The 20,159-nt window shown below is 42.4% G+C and overlaps 1 protein-coding gene across 1 annotated transcript in view; it reads left to right on the top strand.

The window, feature by feature from the left end:
• Positions 1 to 9,805: 9,805 nt before the first annotated feature.
• Pkp2 (plakophilin 2) overlaps positions 9,806 to 20,159 on the top strand; it is a 59,368-nt gene continuing 49,014 nt past the window's right edge. The window contains exon 1 of the mRNA NM_026163.2: positions 9,806 to 10,056. Within this exon, the coding sequence (NP_080439.1) occupies positions 9,834 to 10,056 (223 nt within the window). The 5' untranslated portion in view covers positions 9,806 to 9,833. The remainder of the gene's footprint in view (positions 10,057 to 20,159) is intronic.

Consider the following 20,159-nt stretch of genomic DNA (forward strand, 5'->3'; position numbering starts at 1 on the left):
AATCAAGAAAATGGCTCACAGGCTTACTAGCAGATCAGTTAGTTAGGGACACTCTCTTAACTGAGGTTTTTCACTCCAAATTATGATGGTTTGAATAAATATGGCCCCTATAGACTTGTTTGTGAATGTTTGGCCCATAGGAAATGGCATTATTAGGAGGTATGGCCTTGTTGGAGGAAGTGTGGCACTGTGGGGGTGGTCTTTGAGGTCTCCTATGCTTAAGCTATACCCAGTGTGGCACACAGTCTCCATCTGTTGGCTGCCCCAAGATATAGAACTCTCAGCTACTCCTCCAGCACCATGTCTTGTACATCTGCCATGCTTCCCACCATAATAATAATAATGGATTAAGGCTTTGAAACTGTAAGCTAGCCTCAATTAAACAGTTTTCTTTGTAAGAGTTTCCATGGCCATGGCGTCTCTTCACAGTAATAAAACACAAGCTAAGATATAAATGATTCTAGCTAGTGTCAAATGAACCAAAACTAGTCCACATGGCCACCACTGAGAGGGTCTCCACAAGTGTCCAGGCAGCAAACAGCAAAGATATGAGACTGAAACTCAGTTCAGATTGGCTTCATCAACCTGGATCAAGACTTTTAAAGAGTCTGATCTCAGGCAGTTTATTCCCAACACATTTAAACATGGTACAATTTGGGAAAAAATTTCCTGGTGTAATACAATCACTGGTATACAAACAAGCATAACAACATCAAAACCTGACTCAGGGTCCATGTAATTTCCTCCAAGAAAAGCATTCTAGAAATAGGCTACCTGTGTAGCTTAAGGGCCCAGGGAAGGCTCTGGTCTGGTTTCCGTCATACAGACAGCACAGAGGTTATTGGGCTATTAGCCCCCGCTGGTCCTGGTTGTGGGAGCTTAGGGGAACCTCTGGCTATACATGTAAGGGTCATTTAGACTATTAGGTATCTCTAGTTCTGGTTGGGGGAGCTTGGGGAGACCATGGCTGTAAATGTCATTTAGATTACAGACCATCTCCAGTTCTGCTTGTAGAAGCTTGATATGGCCTGGCTCAACAGATAATGGGGGTCACCAGGCTGTTCATTACTTCCAAGTCCCAGCGCTCTTACATCTTCCTATTGGAACGACAATCCTCTGTGCTTAACATTCCTGATTTCTCTGAAGATCTGTGGGCACAGGACCTTTGTGCTATGCTCCCAACACACCATCAGAAAAAAAAAAAGAAAAGAAAGAAAGAAAAAAGAAAAAGAAAGAAAAGAAAGAAAGACAGCAAATGATGAGAGGATATAGGGAAGTAGAGCCTTATCTACTGCGGGGGGGTGTAGACTTGTAGAACCACTGTAGAAATCTTTATTGTACTTCCTCAAAAACTAACAATAGAACTACCATATGATCCAGTGTCTTGGTTGGTTTTCCTGTCAGGTTGACAGGACTTGGGATTGCCTTGAAAGTTAGAATTATCATGGAAGAGAAATATCAATGGAGAAAATGCCTCCAACAAAGATTGCTCATGGCAAGTCTAGGGCATTTTCTTGATTAAGATTGATGAGTGATTGATGTGGGCAGGCCCAGCACACTGTAACGAATTGTTTAATCCCTGGACAGGTGGTCATCGTGGCATAAGAAAAGGGGTGGAGTAGGACATGAGGAGCAAGCCACTAAGCAGCATGTACAGCCTTCAGGTTTCTGCATTGAGTTCATGCTTTTGCTTCCCTCAGTGATAGGTGTATAAGATGAAATAAAGCTTTTCCTCGACAAATGGCTTTTGGTCATGGTCTTTATCACAGGAATAGAACCCCTAACTAAGACATCCACTTATACCACTCTTGGGTTAATACCAAAAGGAGTCTACATGCTGCTTCGTAGATTCCTGGACACCACTGTCTATTGCTGTTCTTTTCACAACAGCAAGGAAATGGAATAAGCTGTGATAGTATGAATAAGAATGGCCCCACAGGACCTAGTTGACAGAATTGTTTGGGAAGGATTAAGAGTTGTGGCCTTGTTGGAGGTGTGTCCCTGGAGGCAGGCTTCAATGTTTCAAAAGTGTGATAGTTTGAATAGGCATGGATGGCCCTCACAGATTCATGACTTTGTATGCTTGGCCATAGGGAGTGGCACTATTAGGAGCTGTGGCCTTTTTCGAGGAGGTGTGCCTTGTTAGAAGAAGTGTATTACTGTGGAGGCAGTGCATTGAGATCATATATGCTCAAGGTATACCAATGTGGTAGACAGTCTCCTATAAAACTCTCAGTTCCTGGTCCTGCACATGTCTGTCTGCATGCTTCTTGCCCTGATGATAATGAACTAAACCTCTTAAACCTTAAGCTTGCTCTAACTAAATGTTTCCCTTCATAAGAGATGCCACGCTCGTGGTGCCTCTTCACAGTCCTAAAACCTGAACTAAGAGAAAACGATTCATTCCATTCCTGGTATGTTCTCTGCCTCCTGGTTGTGATTTGAGATGTGAACTCAGGTTTTCCTGGTGCCACCATGGACTCTAACCCTCTGGAACCATGAGTCCAATTAAATGCTTTCTTATATAAGTGGTTTTGGTTGGTATTTTATCACAGCAATAGAAAAGTAACTAATGCATGGCTCATCTACCAATGAACTGATAATGAGAATGTGCATGTATGTAAGTGCAGTGGGATTTTATTTACTTGTTAAAATAATGAAATTTGAAGGAAAATGATTGGAAATATGAACACTATATTAGAAATTAGGCTGGTCTCAAAATGATACATACCATATCTTCTCTGTCCTATATACATCTTAGATTCTAATTGTTAGGTAAGTGTTTATAAGTAAAAGTATATGTCATTAGAGGCCAAGTCACTGCAAAAGTGCCCATGAGAAGAAAAAAATTAAGGGAGGAACTGGAGAAGACAACAGAACTCATGAGTGATTAAAGTGGAAGTGGGGAAAATTAGAGACCTTTGCATACAGCAGGTACATTTGCATACAATAGAGATAGTTGCATAAGCAAGGAAATGGGGAAGAGTGGTGTTTTTGACAGATGTGTAAAACTGAAATGGTCACACATTTTGTTACTCAGTTTTTTCTTAAGATACAAATTGACACAAAACCACAATTACATGAAAATAATACAATGAATAGAGGTGACTCAATTAAGCTAGATCAAGGTGCAACCAGATTATAAAGACCCATGAAATATAAAGCCTACATCTCTATCTTCTTGAAACATAAGAAAGGTTCAGTGATATAAAGAGAAAAAGCAAAGGCTAATCATGTAGACTTGAGACTTCTATCTTATGAACAAAACAGCAGAGAGGGGAAAACCCGCCTCAGTGTCACCTCAAGTTAAAGCTCTTTAAATGTTTTAATTTTTTATTTTGTGTGTATGAACACTTTGCTTGCATGTATGTCTGTGTGCCATCTGTATGTCTGCTGCCCAGAAGAGTGTGTCAGGTCTCCTGCAAATTAAGTTACAGATGTTTGTAAGTCATCATGAGCTTGGACTTGACTCTTGGTCTTGTAGAAGAGCAGCCAGTGTTCTTACCTACTGAGCCTGCTGCTCAACCCCAGGTCAGAACTTTGTGTTTTCTAATTTGTAGTGAGACCAAGTTATATTCTCAGTAATTAATTGTATATCTTAAAGTAGAAAGAATATGACTTGGAATTCTCACAACTGGGGAGACATCACCAGTCTGTCCAGTATAAACATGGTGTCTTAGTTATTTTTCTATTACTATGATAAAACAGCATGACCAAGACAACTTATAGATAAAATAGCTTATTTGGGGTTTATTGTTTCAGTGGGATAGACTCCATGACAGTGCAACAAAGGAATAGCTAATATTTTGAGACACAACCACAAGGCAGAGAAAGAGACATAGAAATGGTACAAGTATTTTGAAACATCAGACCTGCCCCCAGTGACACAGTCTTTCTAATAAGGTCACATATCCCAATCCTTCCCAAACAGTTTCACCAACTGAAAAGCAAGTATTTAAACATATGAGGTTATGGGATCATCCTAATTCAAACCACGATGTCTGGGATAACTAATGCTGAGTCTTTTTCCTGAGTCAGATGCTATGAACCCACCCATGTAGTCATTGGGGCATGGGACATTTTCTAAAACTTTAGTGCCTGTTCTTCCCTCCAGACATCTCTAGGGACATCCTCACCCTGAATAAGACAGTGCAAAGTTTAAAGACATTAATACAAATAGCATCTATGTTATTGTTTTGACACAAGAACACATGAATCTAAACATGTTTCAGCCTTTCTTCATGGTTTGTTTTTCTAGAGCTGTGATAAACTTGGGATAGAAAGGATTTATCTGGTATACACTTCCCCATTATAGTGCATTGGTAGAAGCCAGGGCAGGGATTCAAGATAGAGACTTGGAGACAGCAGAGGAATGCTGCTTACTGGCATGCCTGTGTGTGTGTGCATGTGCGTGTGTGTGTGTGTGTGTGTGTGTGTGTGTGTGTAACACTAGCTCAAGGCATGACTACATCAAAACTCTTTGCAAAGTACATATGATCTCTTCCATAAAATAAATACTACAGACTGAGAAACAATGCTCAAGATAACTGTTCAAGGAGAATGACTGAGGGAGTCAGGTGTGCCCTGGCCTTACGGATAGCACAGAGGTATCTAGGCTCTGCTCCATTGTGAAGTACATGAGTCATCTCAAATAAGGATGGGTTCTACTGACTGAAAAGCACTGCTCAATATAAAGGTCTAAAAAGGAAGAACCTAGGGGCGTCACATGTGGCCTGACCCCACATACAGCATAGGTCACCAGGCTATTTAACCACCTCCATTTCCAGTCTTCTTGGAAGAAAACAGGTTATGCACCTCGTCCATTGAAAAGACAACCCTGCATGTTTAACATTCCTGGTTTCCCAGTGCTTATCTGTGACTATATGGACCTTGTGCTTTCTACAGCTTGCTCTTCAGACTCATATTCAGCTACCTTTTACACCTCCCAGGATGACCTGTCCAGGCTTGGCATCCTCAAGAGAAGAACGGATAAAGAACATGTGGTAAAAGCCAGGCATGGTGGCACCCGCCTTTAATCCCAGCACTCGGGAGTCAGAGGCAGGCAGATTTCTGAGTTCAAGGCCAGCTTGGTCTACAAAGTGAGTTCCAGGACAGCCAGGGATACACAGAGAAACCCTGTCTCGAAAAATAAAAATAAAAATAAATAATTAAAAAAAAGAACGTGGTAAATCTACACAATGGAACACTATTTAGCTATTAAAAACAATGACATCATGAAATTTGCAGGCAAATGGATAGAATTAGAAAAGATCATCCTGAGTGAGGTACACAGACCCAGAAAGATACACATGGTATGTACTCACTTATAGTACTCACTTATAGTGTAGCCATAAACTACAAGATAACCATGCTACAATCCACAGACCCAAAGAAGCTAAGTAACAAGGAGGATACAACAGTGATTGCTTGAATCTCACTGAGAAGGGAGAGTAGAATAGGCATGGAAGGAGGGAACTGGGAGAGTGTGAAGGGTAGGAGGAGGGATAAGTGGGAGAAGGTCAGATGGAGAACGTATGAGGAGAGAAAAGTGGCACTGAAGAGGCACCTCTGGGATGAGCTAGAAACCTAGGACAATGAAAACTCTCAGGAATTCATGACGGGGAGCCTAGCAAGACTCCCATGGGCTATGAATTAGCCATCTCCTATAACCAGAAAAGACTTCCAATGGAGGTACTGGGACACTAACCCAGCCACAAAACCTGAGACCCACAATTTGTCCTGCCTACAAGATATACAGGGATAAAGATAAAGCAGAAATTGAGGGAAAGGCCAACCAATGACTGGTCTAGCTTAAGACCCATGCCATGGCAGAGAGCCCACCCCTGACATTATTGATATTTTGCAGCACTTGGAGATGGGAGGCTAGCATAACTGTCATCTGAGAGGCTTCACCCAGCAACTGATGGAGATAGATGCAGAGACCCACAGGAGTCTAGGAAATCATGTGGAAGAAGGGAATTGAAGCAGCCATTGATGACAAGGACATCACAAGAAAATGTACAGAACCAACTAATCTGGGCCCACAGTGACTCACTGAAACTGAATCATCAAACAGACAGCATGCATGGGATGGACCTAGGCCCTCTGCACATGTCTAACAGTTGTGCGGCTCAGTCTTCATATGAGACTCCTGATAGTAGGAGCTGATATCATCTCTGACTCTGCTGCCTGCCTTTGATCCACTTCCCCTAACTGGGCTGACTTGCCTAGGCACAATAGAAGATGTGCCTAGTCCTACTACAACCTGATATGCCAAGGCGGTTGATATCCATGGGAGGCGTCCACAGGAAAATGGGGTGTGTGTGTGCAGGTGAGAGGGGGGGGTTAGGAAGAGGGGAAGATGTGATTAAGATGTAAAGTAAACAAAAAGAGACATATATAAATATTGAGTCATTTCTGTTGAATTATTGTTGACTCATGTAATCTGCTTTCTAAATTAAAATGTTTAGTTAGCATATAAAAGTCATATTTTACTGAATGTCAAGAGAAAAAGACAAGTTTTCAAAACTGAACTGAAACAGTAAAAGACAGCAGCTCACAGAACAGCCAGACACCATAAGGATTCGCAGCGTTCTGCTTCCATGGCTCGATTTGTAGGGAGGACGCTACCTACAACAGTTATCTCAGAGCTTGCTCATAATTTAAGAAACAATAAGCCTTCTCTTAGGAAAGAGACTAGGATAGGGCCTGCACTTGTTAGGATAAAATATCCACACTATGGTTCAGCTCACGGATCCAGAGTCTGAATACCTCCTCTCTCTGTCTTTAAGCCCTTGCTCCTGCAGCAGATTCTCGCTCTCACAGGTGCTTCTTAGAAACTTGTATGCTTATTTTAGTTCAAAAAAGTCTGTTTTACTGATTCTTTGTGAGTATTCAAATTTAAAAGCATTACATTGATTTATTTTAATTTTACCTCTACTGATGCTTAAAGAGCTAATGAGTTGCACTGATGTTTATGTGACTTTATATAGCAAGTTACTACATGAAACATAAACAATGTGAAAACATAAACAAATATACTAACAGGTGTTGTTTTGTTTTTTTTTTTTTTTGGTACTCAGTATATGCCCTGTAAAATACTGCATGTTCTTGTGCTTGCTCCATTCATTTGATGTAAACCTACCTACTTGGTCCTGGAGAACAGCAATGGACAGAAAGTACCTGTTTTGGAACTTATATTCCAGTAAGGAAGTCATTAACAAGTAAAACATGAGGTACTTCTGCCCTAGTTACTACTCAATTACTGTGAGAAAAGACCACAAGCTAGGCAACTGTTAAAAAGAAAGCATTCAACTGGGGGTTTGCTTACAGTTTCAGAGAGCCAGTTCATAATCACCAAGGCAGGTGTGGTAAGGTAGAACCAGGTAAGAGCTCACCTCTGACCCACAAGCTGCAGGCAGAGAAGAGGGTGGGAGAGGAGGAGATAGTGGGGAGGAAGAGGAGAGAGAGAGGGGTGGGAGAAAAGGAGGGGGGAGAGAAACTGGGTCAGGTGTGGGCTTTTGAAATCTCAAAGCCTATCTCCCAGTGACACACCTCCTTCGACAAGGCTCTATCTCCTATTCCTTCCACTTAACTATAGACCAAACACCAGATATATGAGTCTGTGAGGGCCTTTTTGTTTTAAATCACCAGAACAAGTGATTAAAATAAAATCTGTGGAAAAAATGTGCAGAGAAACAGTGAATATGTATGTGTGTGTGTGTGTGTGTGTGTGTATGTGTGTGTGTGTGCGCGCACGCATGTGTGCTCATACATGAGTGATTGTGAAAGAATACCATTTAAGTAAGATGGGGATCTATGATAAAGACGTGAAGAAAGTCAGAGACTCAAGAATGGACTTCTAAGGGCTGTTGAACACTTATGTACAATTCTTTGTTTAGTGATCATGGCAACACTATGTGTAGGTACATTTATTATTCCCATTTACAGACAGGATGTTGACATGTAAAAATATGCAGAGCACTGCTTATGACCCACCACTTGGTGTTCCCAAGGCCTGCTGTTCTCATAGCTTCTACTTCCAGAGCATTCCTCATGACCTTTGACCATGTGGCCTGTAGAGAAAGGATGACTAGTCCCTATTTCCTTTTCACTTCCTTGATCCTCAGGTAAAACAGGACGCTACATAGCTCTACATTAATTGTATGGTTAGGAACCTGGGGAGGATAGAGGCTATGTTATTTAGCCATACCAAAGGATAAGCTAAATTAGATGTATATCCTCCTTCACTTGTAAGCTAATTTCTAATTGCCATTCTTTTATCAAACCATCCAACTACCAACTACAAGATATCCTCATTTATTGGAGCCTGCATAATAAGATAATCAATTACAACAGAACTTTTAAAAAGTGATTTGACAAGAAACAGGAAAGTGAAGTTACACTTCCTAAGATAAATAAGAGAAATTTCCTGTTTGTCTCTTGCTGAAGAAAGCAGAATGGGACCTTACCAATCATAGTTCTCCAGGTACAGAAGCCAGAGTGAGTCCTGGCCCTGCAGAAGCAGGCGCTGCAGTTATCTTTTAAAGCAACAGACCTGGGACTTTCAGAAGGAGCTAGGAGATAGATGAAGGGAAACAGGTTGCTTACAAGGGGCTGGTGACAGGATTTGTTGCTGTAATTTAACCGTCATAACATTCTTGTTTTCGGTAAGCTCTCAGCATCACATCTGTACATTATTTACACCTGACTTGGCAAGCCAAGCTTTTGGGCACAATTTACCTAAAGACTGGCCCAGTTGCTTTTGCTGACCTCATAGCTCCCACCTCCAGAGCTTTCCTTATGACCTTTGACTATGTGGCCTGTGGAGAAAGAGTGACTCGTCCCTGATTTCCTCGATGCTCGAAGGCAAAACAGGAAGCCACATTAACTGTTTAGTTAGGAACCGGGGAAGAAGAGAAGTTGTGTTCCCTAGCTGTTCCAACAAAGGTACAAACCCTAGCAACCAAAGGAAAAGACCCCACTTGATAACAAACATAGATGTTTTTCTTTTCTTCTCCCAAGTCTAAATACCAGTATGTGGAGAGTAGCATCGGTTGTCAACTTTAAGTTCAAGGACCCTTCTGTTGAGCTTAGCTCTTGTTCTTAGCCCAATTGCATGTGAAGCATAGTTAATAGCATGATAAACTCAAGTTCGGGAGATTTAAGTGAGAAACCTCGTTCATGAGTTCCCCTGCAAAGAGCTTGTCATAAAGAGGGCTTAGTCAACGTTAGAAGAGCTATTAAAACTGAGTATTAAAAGTCATCTTTTCTCTGGGCCTCTTATTGGAGTTTCTCTGTGTGGGCATGTTCCTTAAGAAGGAAGTGGGTGGACAAGAGCGCACTGGGTACAATTTGTGTATTTGCAAGAGCAAGCAGAGGCTTTCACTGAGGGAGAACATATGTTTCTGGGGCTCCATCTGTACAAAAAGCTCGGCGTCCTGAAGTACTACGGATAAAAAAAAAAACCTTTAAAATACGTCTATTTCATACATGTTTCATTATCTGTGAACGTTTGGAACAGTGTAACTGACCCTAACTAACTAGATGTGCTACTCACAGCAGAAGTTCCCAGCTGCACCTGTCCTAAGGGCAGCTCCTCCCACAATCCTTCGCGAGCCGAGAATACGTGGGGGCCTCAGAGGACGTGCTCGCCCCGGGCGGAGTGCGCCTGCTTTGCAGGAGCCACGCCCCTGTCCCCTAAGGGCCTGGGTCCTACGGGGCGGGGCGGGGCGGGGCGGGGCGGGGCGGGGCGGGGTTTGCTGCCGGTCCCCACGCCTCTGCGGCTTTGCGGGCAGGTCCTGGCAGTCCCTCCTGGTCACTCCGCCGACGCGATGGCCGTCCCCGGCTCACTGGCCGAGTGTGGCTACATCCGGACTGTGCTGGGCCAGCAGATCCTGGGTCACCTGGACAGCTCCAGCCTGGCCTTGCCCTCCGAGGCCAGACTGAGGCTGGCCGGCAGCAGCGGCCGCGGCGACCCGGCGGCCCGGAGCCAGCGGATCCAGGAGCAGGTGCAGCAGACCCTGGCCCGCCGGGGCCGGAGCTCTGCGGTCAGCGGTGAGTCGAACCCCACCCGCCGTGCTAGTCGTAGGTCTCCCCGGTGCGAACCGGTGTCCGCCCGCCCACCTGTTGCTCACCTTACCTTTTCCGGCTCGTGGTTGGTCGCTTTGGACACGCTTCCTCCCTAACCTTTGGTTCTGGTCTACCTTATTCGTTTGTTAATTACACAATTGTCTGTATTAAAGAATTCGATCGGTTTCACCCTTCGCCGCTCGCTCCGGGTTCTCTCCCTGAGATTCTAAAAAACACTTTGAAATTTTATGCAGACTTTGGTATGCAAGATTGATCTTCTGGAATAAGGCGCTTTGGGCTTTTATTGAGATGTTTTAGAGTTTACGACTCTCTATAAATATTTTTAGAAAGAAACCTTCAAAGCCCTGCGGTTCCTCCATCCTCTAAATTGAGGTTACCTCGTCCAAGTGCTCCACTCCGTATCTGCGACTAAACAAATTGAGCAAGTCGGCTTTGGGTCTGGGAGCAACCTGAACACCCTGCGGAGGATAAGGAGGAAGGAGACTTTGGCCAGGCTGAAGGTAGCCCCGCCTGCCCACCTCACACCCACACACCAGAACCAACAGATGCGTGGGTGCAGAACCGCCCTCATTAAAAAAAAAAAAATCAACCCCCCACCACACAGACTAGTTGACAGAAGTGTGGTTGATCAGAAAGATCAGAAGCTCTGGTAAATGTGATTACCATTAAGAATAATAATGCTTCCGTGCCAGCATGTGGATTTCAAATAGCAGAGTCTGGGAGGCTGTCCGCTTTTCAGTTTGTCTAAAGGTTAGGGCAGTTGATGTTTGCATACTTGAAAAGTAAAGAGGTGTTTAATGATTGCAAGCTCATGTAAGTGAGTGCCTGTAACGTCCCTAATTAGGCTATGTGGTTCGCACTTTATATTATCTTCTTAAAATGAACTGTGTATTTTTTTCCTTTCTCTTTCCATATGTGTAGATATAGATACGATTTTTAAGATGCAGCCTCAAACTTCCCGTCTCCGTCTCCCATGTGCTGAGATTACAGACATGGGCTGGGTTTACTGTGGATCCAAGCTTAGAGACAAGGAAACTGAGCAAATAAAACAGTCAAGATTCCAGACAGAAAGTGGCATAGGTGGTATATAAAAGCCAAAATGTGGAGTTTTAAGTCGATCATGAGTTAACATATTAAGTGTTTGATTACTAACACAAAATGAAATTACTTGGGAACTAAACTTCCCTGTAACGACTCCTTTTCCTCTAAGTAAAACTAAGGAAGTTCTAAGAGGATGGAAAGGTTTACACAGGAAAGAACTGCTTTAGTTCCTGGTGAGAAGAAAAAGCAAACCTTAGGGTTAGGAATGTGGCAAAGGACTCCAGGATGACTGAGGGCAGTGTCTGGCTAGTCCTGCCATTGCATCCTGCAGTGTGAAAAGCCTCATGCCCAGTGCTAACGTGGAACTGAAGAGCCTTCTTCCTTATCTTGTAAGGGTGGCCAGCCAGAAGAACAAGCAGGCATCAACTAGTAAACAAATGGTGGGAGTGGGGGTGGGGGTGGGGGTCCAGTGTAGGAGGAAGGAACAGGGAGCTTTGCTAAGCACTTTGCTATCATATGGCAGCTGGTCATCTCCAATTTCATGCATTTCCATTCTGTTATGTCCTTAAATGGAATTGGAAAGGTAGATGAGCTAGATACTATAAGGTGATCATTTTAGGGGTGGAGTGGGGGGAGGCATATATCTATCAACAGCTGTAGGATGATGGTCCAAGTCCTAGAAAATTGGTGTCTCCTCTCTACGGAATAATACAGGAGCTGTTTGGTGAATTCAACCACTGCCACTGAACGTGTTCTTCTCCAAGGGGCATCATTCTGGTGCTGAATTAAACACACATTTGGTGTGCTTTGTAACAAGAAGTTTAAACCCAAGGAAATGCAGTCATGAATCAAAAGCCCTAAGTACCCAGAGAACAGCAAGGGTGCCACAGAGCTTTCAAATGCAAAGTTCTCCCAGCCAAAGAGAATTTTGAAAATCTGTTTGGAGGAACTGTGATATTAGCTCACCAGTCCCACCCCCACACTCTGAAACTAGGAGCTTTAAATCTCAGAAGTTTATTAGGCTTGTGCAGGGAGCATAGCTGGAGATGCATGCGTTACTGTAGAAGTGTGCACGGATATTTCATAGTGCCGAGTTGACATGAGAGAACAAAGACTCAGCCTTGGTGCTTCTGTTCCGTTGAGTGGTTTTTTCCAACTAAGGGATAAAGCCCTGAGCTATTTTTGATTACCACAGAGCTCTTTGGCAGGCTGCAGAGAAGTGCAGCTTAGGCGGGGGTAAGGCATCAGACCCCTACTCTGAAGGAGGTCAGCTACAGGGACCGGGCTTCCCTGTACCCTGGAGCAGCAGCAGGAGGTGACTCCCACCTGTTTAACTGAAGTACTTTGGAAGTGTTTGGGACTTAGAGTGGCTGGATTGCTTTATATTTTCCTTATATCCGTGTCCTGTCTGTAGTGTGGAAACACAGCACTGAAACAGTGCTGATCTGGAAAGAGTGACCCTGATGTTACTGCCCTTAGCCCCAGTACCCTGGAGAATTCTGGATTGTTGACATACCAGAAAGGATGAGGCAGCAGACAGTCTGCCGAAAGGTTTGTGGTTAATGCCTTGTAAGGCTTTTTCACCCTCCGTGGCTTTCTTACGGTGTATGGTTTCCCTGGAAATCACTCACTGACTTTTGGTATCATTTTAAACTGGTGAATATTTTAAAGTCAGTTTTATCTCTTAGGTTCAACGGTGTGTGTGTGGCTGCATTATAAAATATGTATATGTTTTACCAAATTTTAAAATCTATAAAAGTCAGAATGAAACATTTAAAAGTGGCAAAGAAAGCTAGCAAAGCTAGCAAAAAATGACTATAGTGTAAAACAGTTTTACTTACTACCTTGTCTTTCTCTCTCTCTCCAGTGCCCAAATAGGAAGAAATTGTAGTATGTAATGCTTATAACGCACAGTGAACTATATTCCAATTCATTTTACAAGGTCTTTGAAGAGCTACCATAAAAACTTTAGCCATGCTTGTTACTTACACGACTTCCTGAAGAAGCAACTATCAGTACTGGAGATTAGAGTGGATTCTGGAGAGAGGACTACACATTTATCCTGGGCTTCAAATGGTGCAGTTAGAAAAGCCAAGTGTAGTGGCTCATGCTCATAATCCCAGCACTGAGGTGGCTGGGGCAGGAGAATGGCTGTGAGTTTAGGACAAGCCTAGTCTATAGCATAAAACCCTGTTCGTAACACAAAGCCAGCTAACAGGTGCTGCTGCAAAGAGAAATTGTTTCATAATTGTCATTTATAGTTGCCAACAATAGACTTGCCCTTTCAGAGAAGTAAAATAAAAGCTTTTAATGATTTTTAACTAGACTAGAAATTCAATTTTAATGTAAAACCAATGCTAAGCTAACAAGATAAAATAGCATAAAGCTTTGCACTGTAAGACTCCTTTGCTAAAGGGTATTACATGGATGAGTCACTCTTGAGTGAGAGGGTTAGTCATTCAGGAGGAAGGAGACAGGAGGGGAGAAGCCAGTGGTGGGACTGTGCCCACACTGCTGTGAGTGTGAGTGTCTTTCAGGCCTCAGCGTACAGTGACTTCTGTGTTATCCCATAGCATATTTTCATTCAGATTTGGTAATGTAATTTTTTTATGGGAGGGTTTTCTGTTTTTACAAATTTCTAATTATACTCTGTCAAAATAGAATACCAACAAAATGAAGGTTAGAAAGAGCAAACTTCTCAAGTGGGAAGAACATATTTTTTGTGAGTAAAGGGCTGAGTGGGAGGGTGGTAAGGATACTGCAGAGTCGGCAGAACTGTGAGAAACCAAAGATCCTGGGTCACAGGATTTGATTAAAACACCGTTCTTTAGAGCAGGAATTGCCTTAAGGAAACGACCTGGCTGCTGTCAGTAGCCCTGTGCTAGTGTGCTGTTGTCATGGGAACAGAAGGCCACTCAAGAACTGATTGTTCTAGCTATTTGTGGCTTGTTGGTGCTTTCTCTTACAGTATTCTTTTGTATATCAACTTTAAAACTTTTTTCTCACGTATTAAAATAAGACTTGTTTTATTTTATCTTTATATTGTTCAACACTGATATTGATATAGAACTTAATAAGAAATGCATGACTCAAACACCAGATTTGATTAATGTGATCTACAATGAGTATTTGGTTCCCACCCAGATGATCTTCAAAATACTCAAATTATTTAATTCTGATATAAATGTAGACCTCTATTTTGTGCATATATCCAAATGTATTTACTCACAAGTCCCATGCTCCACTTTGGGAAGGAAACACTAAGCAAGACTAGATATAGACCATGAATTAAGATATTTTTTAATCTTTGTGCCAAAGTAACCTCTTCCCTTCAGTTCACTAAATTAAGAATAAACAGTTTATAAAGTTTCCTTTATGATAGAACAGCAGATATTTACATTACGATTCATAACAGTAGCAAAATCACAGTTATGAAGTAGCAATGAAATAATCTTATGGTTGGTGGTCCTAACACATGAGGAACACATTAAAGGGCCACAGGATTGGGAAGGCTATGATGACTATAAGAGACACATTAAAAAAAATCTATTGTATGTCATTTATACATTGGATATGAGGTTGAAAGACACATTAAAGTGTTTAAAGATCTGATTAACAGCTTAGTATACAGGCCTAAATGTAAGTATTTAAAAGTAGCCCGCAGCATTTAAAAACACAGTACACCATTACCATCTGACTTAGTCAGGGTTCCTATTCCTGCACAAACATCATGACCAAGAAACAGTCGGGAAGGAAAGGGTTTATTCAGCTTACACTTCCACATTGCTGTTCATCACTGAAGGAAGTCAGGAGTGGAACTCAAGCAGGTCAGGAAGCAGGAGCTGATGCAGAGGCCAAGGAGGGATGTTTCTTACTGGCTTGCTTCCCCTGGCTTGCTCAGCCTGCTCTCTTATAGAACCCAAGATTACCAGCCCAGAGATGGTCCCACCCACAAGGGAATCTCCCCACTTGATCACTAATTGAGAAAATGCCTTACAGTTGGATCTCATGGAGACAATTCCTCAAGGGAGGCTCCTTTCTCTGTGATAACTCCAGCTGTGTGAAGTTGACACAAAACTAGCCAGTACACCATCGAAGGAATGCACATATTTACTGAAGTATAGCTTTAACTATGATAATGTTAGTTGACCCAAGCAATAAAAAATATCCAAATTCTATAATTTTATCATTTTCAGAATTTCAAAGAAACACATTGAATGTTAGACACTTCCGGATTACCTTAGACTTAGTATCACATCAATTTACTGAATCTTGGAAGATTGTAAAACTTTTTACATTTTTATTTTTTTTATTTTATTATTATTATTATTGGTTTTTTCGAGACAGGGTTTCTCTGTATAGCCCTGGCTGTCCTGGAACTCACTTTGTAGACCAGACTGGCCTTGAACTCAGAAATCCACCTATCTCTGCCTTCCAAGTGCTGGGATTAAAGGAGTGCGCCACCACTGCCTGGCTATTTGTTTTATGTTCTGGGTGTTTTTCATTCGAGACAGTCTTGCACCACATGAATGCAGTGCCCACAGAGACCAAAAGGGGCATCAGATTCTCTAAGAAACTTGTGAACGACTCTGTGGATATTGGTAATTAAACTTGAGTTTTCTGCGAGAGCAGCCTGTGCTCTTTTTACCCCCTGAGCCATCTCTTCAGCCTCAGATTGCCGGGGTATGTTTTTGTTTTTTGTTTTTTTTTTAAATTGACAGAAACAAATGAACATTTTTCTTGATTGGGAAAACAAATTCATTATAGAGTAACAAAAGACCAAATGTATATGTACAAGTCATACAGATAAGAAATTAATAAATACATATTATCCCAATATAGAATCAACCTCAAGAAAAATGTCAGCTTTTCTGATTCCTCAGTAAGAGTTCTCTTCATTTTGTAGAAAGCAGTTTCCCTTCTTCACCATGTACCCAGAAACACAGAGGAGGGGTGATGTTTGAGTACCTGCCATGCACTTAGGACTAGGACGTACATGACTGCTGACCTCACTGTAATTGATGCACAGACCAGAGGGTAACCTGGGAGACTACACTGACCTGTTCTGTGTAGGGAGGCGATGTTGGATGTCTGCGTGACACTGCTAAGGAACATTTAACTTGCCAGGTGCTGCTGCAGGACTCTCCGAGAAGTGTAGTCTGAGATATGATTCTTCGTGTGGAGGAGGAAAAGCCCACTGTGATAAGAACCTCTCTCTGCTCTGCTCTGGCCCCACTCTCTTTTCCATACAGCTACTAAGTGAAGATTCTAAATTCTCTGTGGTTGTTTCTGCCATTGGGTTTCGGCTGCTATCTACTGGAGTAGAATCTGTTTTCCTCTTGGCATTCCAAGTTCTCTGTGATGTGATGCCTGCAGCCTGTCAGGCTCATTGTTTTCTGTCACCACCACATCCTCAGCAAACACACACAGTTTATCTCGTTATTTCTATGCCTCCCCTCCTCCCCTTTCTCTCTGCCTGGCTAACTCAGTTCAGTTGTGTCACTTTGTAGGTGGCCTTCCCCCATTCCTCTTTTCTACCACATATTGGAGATAGGGATTTTAAGTGCTAGTTAAAGAATTTGATAATTGTGAATCATAGAAGGTTTCAGCAAGAGAGAAACATAAAAATGAAAATTTCCTGCTGAAATACATTTGGTTTACAAGGAACACTTAAAGAAGGAGCAGTTCCGCTCAGTAAAGTAACAAGATCAGCCCCAGCCAATGAGAAGCTGACAGATACAGTGGGTTGAGATTTTTCATTAAAAAAAAAAAAAAAAAAAAAAAAAAAAAAAAACAACGCATTTTGAAGATTTGTAATTGTTTGGCTTTGACCTGAAAGTTTCAGTGGACTGGTGGCGTTTTGCACAGGACAGCCTCCAACCCCTCACTGGAGGAGATGCCCTTGCTCCACATCCTGAGACTTTGGGGACACATCACCACAGGAATGCAACCAGATCAGCAATAAAAAAATAATTGATTGTGGTCTTTCTTTTCAGCCTTTTGTGATAGCTGGCTAGGAACTCAATCTGTGGAGACAGGTTAGCCTCAAACTTACACATCTGCCTGTCTTTGCATCAATCTCAGAAATGCTTGGATTATTGGCATGCCACCACGCCCAGCACTCTTTTTTTCCCACTTTTTTATTAGATATTTTCTTCATTTACATTTCAAATGCTATCCCGAAAGTCTCCTATACCCTTCCCCCCACCCCCGCCCTGCTCCACAACCCACCCACTCCCACTTCCTGGCCCTGGCATTCCCCTGTAATGGGGCATATGATCTTCACAAGACCAAGGCCATTGATGGCCGACTAGGCCATCCTCTGCTACATATGCAACTAGAGACACAGTTCTGGGGGGTACTGGTTAGTTCATATTGTTGATCCTTCTATAGGGTTGCAGACCCCTTTAGCTCCTTGGGCACTTTCTCTAGCTCTTTCATTAGGGGCCCTGTGTTCCATCCAATAGATGACTGTGAGCATCCACTTCTGTATTTGCCAGGCACTGACATAGCCTCACAAGAAATAGCTACATCAGGGTCCTGTCAGCAAAATCTTGCTGGCATATGCAATAGTGTCTGGGTTTGGTGGTTGTATATGGGATGGATCCCCAGGTTGGGCAATCTCTGGATGGTCCTTTCTTCTGTCTCAGCTCCAAACTTTGTCTCTGTAACTCCTTTCATGGGTATTTTGTTCCCCTTTCTAAGAAGGGTCGAAGTATCTACTCGTTGGTCTTCCTTCTTCTTGAGTTTCATGTGTTTTGCAAATTGTATCTTGGGTAGTATAAGTTTCTGGGCTTATATCCGCTTATCAGTGAGTTCATAGCATGTGTGTTCTTCTGTGATTGGGTTACCTCACTCAGGATGATATTCTCCAGATCCATCCATTTGCCTAAGAATTTCATAAATTCATTGTTTTTAATTGCTGAGTACTACTCCATTGTGTAAATGTACCACATTTTCTGTATCCATTCCTTTGTTGAGGGACATCTGGGTTCTTTCCAGCTTCTGGCTATTATAAATAAGGCTGCTATGAACATAGTAGAGCACGTGTACTTATGACATGTTGGAACATCTTCTGGGTATTTGCCCAGGAGAGGTATTGCTGGATCTTCCTGTAAAACTATGTCCAATTTTCTGAGGAACTGTCAGACTGATTTCAAGAGTGGTTGTACCAGCTTGCAATCCCACCAACAATGGAGGAGTGTCCCTCTTTCTCCACATTCTCCTCAGCATCTGCTGTCACTTGAATTTTTGATCTTAGCCATTCTGATTGGTGTGAGGTGGAATCTCAGGGTTGTTTTGATTTTCATTTCCCTGATGATTAAGTATGTTGAACATTTTTTCAGGTGCTTCTCAGCCATTTGGTATTCCTCAGTTGAGAATTCTTTGTTTAGCTCTGTACCCCATTTTTAATAGGGTTATTTGATTTTCTGGACCCCATCCTCTTGAGTTCTTTATATATATTCACATCCAGCACTATTGTCTGTCTTTCCTAAGGGCAATTCAGGAACAGTTCAGTGATGGCTACTTCCATCTTCAAACTTTGTGTCTGTACAATGATTATTTTTTTCTTGTGAAGTGAGATTTTCTTGATGAGCCAGGATGAACTATAAATTCTGGACTCTGATAATCCTCCCAATTCAACCTACAGACACGTGCCATCATAGCCAGTGCCACACCATCTCTCTCTGGAGTCTTAAGAAAGCTATAACCACAACAATCAGACAGCTAAGATTCCAAGTGAATCTTCATAGCCATGGTTACAAAAAGCACCACAAAACTACTTTGGGTGATGGGGGCGGCAGATAGAAACAGTGATGACATTAGGCAGCTGTCAGATTTTAGACCATTGCTTAAAGATCAAATGAATACACTATAGTTTTTGTCATTTTTATTGGGATGTTGTTGTTTTAAAGCGGTCTCATATTCTGTCTTTCTTGAAGTCATTAGTTCAAATGTTCCTCCCACCTCAGCCTCCACAGTAGCCTATTCACTGTAATCATCTTTAAATTGCTTTGGAAAACAAAATGAACAGTAAATCTGATGTGGTTGTTTGAATGAGAGTGGCCCCCAGGGGCTCATAATTGAACACTTAGTCCCCAGTTGTTGGTAGTGTTTGGGGGAAGGGTTAGGAGGTGTGGCCTGTTGGAGGAGGTATATCCTTAGAGGTGGGCCAGTCTCTCCTTTCTCTCTGCTTCTATCATATGGGTACGATGTAACCTTAGCTGCTGCAACAGTGCATGCCTGCCTGCCTGTCAGCATGCTTCTTGCCATGATGACCATGGACCCACCCTCTGACACTGTAAGAAAGCCTCCAATTAAATGCTTTTTTTCCTATAAGCTGTCTTGGACATGGTGTCAGTCTCATCACCAATAGATCAGTAAGTAAAACATCTGGTTTCTTATTCATCAGCTATTTAACACTTATTTGCCTATGCAGACTCTAGGAAGTTTCTGTTTCTTTGGAGATAGGAGGAATATAAGCTTTTCATTTTACCTCCCCCAGATCCTTAAGGCTCAAAGCCTTTTGTGTTGCCCTGTGTCTATACTGCTAATTTCTAGCCCTATGCCAGCATAAGCTTTACACCCTCTCCTGGTTGTCTGCGCTGTGGAATGGACCAGGAAGTAAGGGGAAACAGCTAGCCGAGGAGCCATGCCCTTAAGACCTCTCCTAAATTGAAGGAATTCCTTTCCCTCATTCAGTAGTAAGGGCACTGAGACAGCAGCCTGAGAAGTTCCCTTAATCATTTAGGGACCTCAATACAAGGCACACTAGCATTTTGTAGCTTGAATGCAAAACAGAAATTTTGACATAGTGGATGTGAAATAGAGTTAAAGATTTTAATTTTAAAAATAGTTTAATATTAGCCTGAGAATTAAGGTTAAGAAAGAAAGCAAGGTGCTCACATGGAAGTAACACCTTAGAGCGCAGAGATGGGAAGTGAGATACACCTAAGTGTGGGTACAGGCCCTTCAAGGGAAAGTCGTGGTGGTTTTATAGCATTAGCCACCTGTGCCATCCTAGT

The sequence above is a fragment of the Mus musculus genome, chromosome 16 (assembly GCF_000001635.26).
Source record: "Mus musculus strain C57BL/6J chromosome 16, GRCm38.p6 C57BL/6J".
Taxonomy (NCBI): Eukaryota; Metazoa; Chordata; class Mammalia; order Rodentia; family Muridae; genus Mus; species Mus musculus.